Source organism: Quercus lobata, chromosome 4 (assembly GCF_001633185.2).
Source record: "Quercus lobata isolate SW786 chromosome 4, ValleyOak3.0 Primary Assembly, whole genome shotgun sequence".
Lineage (NCBI taxonomy): Eukaryota > Viridiplantae > Streptophyta > Magnoliopsida > Fagales > Fagaceae > Quercus > Quercus lobata.
In genome coordinates, this window is record NC_044907.1 from 42,901,294 (window position 1) to 42,906,284 (window position 4,991).

The window sequence follows — 4,991 nt, forward strand, 5'->3', positions numbered from 1 at the left end:
TGGTATCCAAGGCATGCTTTCCTTGAAAAGCTTTGAATTGAGAATCATGTGAATCAATAGTTTATGTATGAAACTTTGCAACTTTGTCATTGAAGTCCCATCCTTGCTAGTAATACTCTACCGAATTGTCTGCACCCTTATCAGCTCGGACAGTGTCCCGGTAATTGACCGGACGTGGAATGTAGGGTGGCTTTGTACATCTTAGTAATGCCCAATTAACCCCATCAAAAAATTGATGGTGCTTAATTGCTGTTGCACCCATTGTGGACCCCATTCGTCTTGTGGGGTCCTTGATCAAAAGTTGAGTCATCAAGTCCTTAGCCGGGCTTGGAACAGTTGGTTCCTTGGGGAATTCTAAGGCTCGAGCCACAATATTTGCTAGGGTTACCTCATGGTCAAGACCCTTAAAGGGCGTCACACCATAGAACATTTCAAATATGAAAACTCCTAGTGTCCACCAATCTACTGCATTGCCATGCCCTTCTCCTGATATAATCTCTGGTGCCAAGTACTCGTGCGTCCCAACAAACGACATTGATCGCACGTCGATTGGCTCCGCCACAATCTCAAGGGCTCCACGATTATTGGATCGCTTCCTTCGCTTTCGTTTTGGGTGAAAGCACGAGACAGCTGGTACCATACAGTTGGGTAGAATGCACGATGAGTTGGCAAATTGAGGCGGGTCATTATGGTATTCATTAGATGGACTTGTAGTAATCGGTGGATTTTGATCGGACACAACTTGAGCTGATGATGTTGAATTATCTCCTTTTAGTGATAGATCAAAATCTGTTAGCATTATGTGACCGTCGGATCTTACAAGTACATTTTCAGGCTTGAGATCACGATAGATAATCCCCAACATGTGTAGATATTCTAGAGCAACCACAACTTCTGAGGCATAGAACCTGTAACACCCAATAGAAACCCTCTCATCAAAACCTCATTCCAATACACAACATTAGTGCGTGAATTACACTCTCCAAAAAAAAAAAAAAAAAAGAAGAAGATAAAAGTACAAAATATAGTCCACCTCAAAATTGAGCTATGCTTACAAAGTAACGTGTGGTCCACAAGATATGAATAGTTTGACCAAAAAAAGATGGGATAGTGGTACACGCGAGACAAAATCGCGTGGAATTTTTCCTAATTAGAGAGCAATAGAAGAAGCAGAATAACTAGAATCTTGCACGAGGGGGTCCACCGGATTACTGTGTCACTACTGTCATTAAGTTGAATTATCAATTAGGGACAAAGGACAACGAGAAAATATTTGCTACTGTGTCTAACAAGTTTAATAAACTTTATTCTCTTTTTTCTTTTTCTTTTTTTCTTTTTTTTTTTTATATATATAAATTTTTTTTGAGAAGGACTAATACTCACAGTTAAATGTATAAATAGTATCTTCTAAAACAAAATAAAAAAGAAAGAAAAAGGTGTATACAATACATACAACTTAAGTTAGTTCAATACGGTGAATTAAAGTCACAAGTTTCTTTGTAAAATTTTTCATTTGTAAAACTATAACTTGTGTGTATTATATATATATACTAGAATGTGTGTAATAATCACTACTTCTTATAAAAATATCTTGTTTGTTTGAACTGGAAATTACAGAACACTCTAATCAATAATGACAAATTTGGAACTGTCAAAAATTTGAATAATGTCACTCAAGCTGATCATTAGGAATTTCCAAGAATGTGGGAGGCTTAAAAGAAGAAACACAAATTAGTTGGTGAAGATTGCCAATTATTTTAACCAAAAAAAAAAGAAGATTGCCAATTATGTTGTCTGAATTTCTAGACTTCTCGATCCTAAAGAAACTTGCTAATCCACTCACTTAAAAAGAGGTGATTGATGATTGTGGATTAAGATTCTTTAAAATTCTTAAAATAATTCTCATTTTGAAGGTTTTGAATTTTGACAATAAATTGTAACCTATTTATTTAAAAAATTATAGATAGAATGACAGATTTTTTCCCCTAAAAGAACTTACCGATTCACTCACTTAATTAAGGTAAAGATGAATTAGGATTCTATGAAGTTTTTAGGTAGCTCTATCATAGTCCATAGAGTTCATAAAATCATATTCATTTATTTTAAAGCTTTCACCAAAATGATGATAGTCAATCATTTTTGTAAATTCGATAGCAAAAAATTAACTGAATTACTCTAAAAAGTTTAGAAAATCCAAACCCACATTCCAATCCACAATAAAATGTTTCTGGAGCCCCAAAACTTGGCGTAAACCAAGCCATATATTTTGAAGCTTAAAATTCAATACGTGAAAGTGCCATCAAATTATGATATAGTGCACGATAGACCCACAAGAGATCGTAATCAAACACTGTCCAAGACATGGATTAAACTCATGGAGCCCATAAGCAATGAATAGTTGTAAAAAGTGGTGGTGACCCCCACTTATATATAAAGTTGCATCATTCACCATAATGCAGTGCCACAATCCCACCCTACATGCATAATATATGACACTTTTAATCTTTCCAACTTCAATTTTAGAGATACAACTCACTAGACATAACAGTTCTTAATTATTTGAATTCAACAGTTAAAACTAGAAGATAAAATTTGAACCTTCAACGTTTTTATTAAAAATACTAAAAGGTATAATTAAGCTATAAGACTAATTATTTTAAATAATATGAATATTAAGTAACTTTACGCACCGTACAGCAGGCTCACCGAAGCGTTTGTCCGGTTGGTTTTGACGGAGCACGTGGAGGTCACCACCAGGACAGAACTCAGTCAAAAGGCAAGACCACCTAGGAGTGTCCAACGTAGCATAGAGTGTTGGCAAAAAAGGGTGGTCCAATATTTCCAATATGTCTCTCTCAATCTTTGCCCTACCATCTTTATTCCTTCCCACCAACTCTTTCTTGTCCATCACCTTTGCAGCAAACATACATTTACTTCTCTCACCAGACTCACCACCACCACCACCACCACCACCACTCTCCTTAAGCTCCACGAGGTACACGCTCCCTATGTCGCCGCTGCCAAGGCGGCGGACGAAGCGGAAGTCGTCGAGGCTGAGGGTGGCGTTTTTGGATTTGACTTTTCTGATTGCGTCCCAACATGGGTCGTGGGAGGGCGCGTGGGGCTTGGAGGAGGATGAAGCGATGCTGGTGGTGGTGGTGGTGGTGGTGGTTGTGGTTGTGGTTGTGGTTGTGGTTGTCCATGTAGTTGTTTCGGAACCTGAGCTTGTGCTACGCTTTGTTTCTATAGCAGTGGTGGCTGTGGAGTTGATGCTGAGGTTGTCGAAATCGTCTGCGAGGTCGTCGACGCATGGTTGCATGATGGTGTTGGTGGTGAAGAAGAGAGGTGAGAGCCACCTTGTAAGGAGAGCAAATGGTGAATGGGGAAAACTGAAAAAGAGAGAATGAGAGGGAGCGGTTTTTGAAGGGTGGGAATTGGAAAGGAGGGAATGGGCTGGCAAAGTGGGAATGGACCACATGGCTGGATTTTGTGCCATTAGGGCCCAATAGCATGATTTTTAATTGAATTTTTCCATATAAAGTTTTTATTTTTATTTTTTAAATGATAGTAATTAATGGTAAAATTGGCTAACTTTTATATATTAACAGTATTTTCATAATAAATTATATGTGATAAGTTGTTATTGATTTTAATTTAAATCTACAACTTAAATTGTTTTTTTACTCACTCATAACAACCAATAATAACCTATAATTTAGAATCTGTTGTAAAAGTATTGTAAAAATATTGTAAACATAAAATTTTTCTTATATTTTTATATATTTATTTTAAGTTACAAGTTACAATAGCTAGTAGTATAAGTACAAATATGTGTCATAATTTTTGGATTTTAAATTTCACAATTTATCTTTATATCCTTAATTCGTCTTTCTATCCTAATTTTATAGAATTTTCAATTTTCAATTTACCTTTTTATCCTTATTTTGTATTATTGAAACTCATTTTGAATTAGATAATAGAATTGTTTTTTGGAAGTATAAAAAGTAGACAATAAATAATTCTATTCCAATATTTATTTATATTAAATCACTATCATATGATTCATACCATCAAGTAACAGAAAAAGAATAAGGGAAAAGTCACTATCATATCATCTTCGTTTTGGAAATTGTTGACTTTATTTCTCTTACTGTATTATATGGCATGGCATGAGTATATCATCCAGCCAAGATTAAAAGGATTATTTTAGCATTTTCGAAAACATTTGGCTAAAACAACCCTGCCGTTTAGAACAATAGGTTTTAATAAAAGTATATGATTCAGTCCTTAACAAGAAAGAACTGCATGAAAAATTTGCATAGCCAGGGGATTTAACTAGCAAATAAGAGCAGGAAACTCATAATTTTAAGCATTGGCTTGTAATTAAGGAAAAGGTTATACTTGTATCTTTTATCATGATGTTCAAACGAACACGCCTTTTGATTAGGCTCCAAGCGTTATATATGGTCCTGAATCTTTCATCATTGTTGTTTATTAATTGTGAGCATTATTTATCATGTCCTATCAATTTTTCATTTTGAAAATAGATCTTTTTTCTGGAGCGGTTCAAAACTTAATTGATTGTTCAATAAAATCTAAATAAAAGCACATTGTAGAAACATGTCAAGGGAAAAAAAAATCCAGTTGTTTGGTTAAGTCCTTAATTTTATTTTATTTTATAATGCCTAGTTACACTTTAAAAAAAAAAAAAAAAAAAACATTGATACATTGATGGTAGTAATTGTCATGTATGGTAGTAATGGTTGGAGAAGAGGGAGGTGACGGTGGTGGAAATTAATATGAAGGAATTGAGGGAGATAATGAAAGCAACATGGGAAATAAGGTGGAAGGAGGTGGTGCTGGGGGCAGCTCGAGACTAGGAGGGTGTAAGTGTTAGCCATTTTATGCTATGTTGATGTAATAATTCATTGACCTTAGAAATATTCATGTTAATTAGCAATTTTGGGTTGCACTACACATCAAAAGCATGG

At 35.1% G+C, this 4,991-nt stretch overlaps 1 protein-coding gene across 1 annotated transcript; it reads right to left on the bottom strand.

Annotated features, from left to right (window-relative positions):
- LOC115988148 (serine/threonine-protein kinase D6PKL1-like) lies at window positions 1–3,452 on the bottom strand. Its single transcript, XM_031111794.1, has 2 exons — window positions 2,691–3,452; window positions 1–908 (listed from the first exon to the last, which is right to left on the bottom strand). Exons 1-2 carry the CDS (start codon window positions 3,317–3,319, stop codon window positions 107–109), a joined length of 1,431 nt encoding a protein of 476 aa, XP_030967654.1. The 5' UTR covers window positions 3,320–3,452; the 3' UTR covers window positions 1–106.
- Window positions 3,453–4,991: the final 1,539 nt, after the last annotated feature.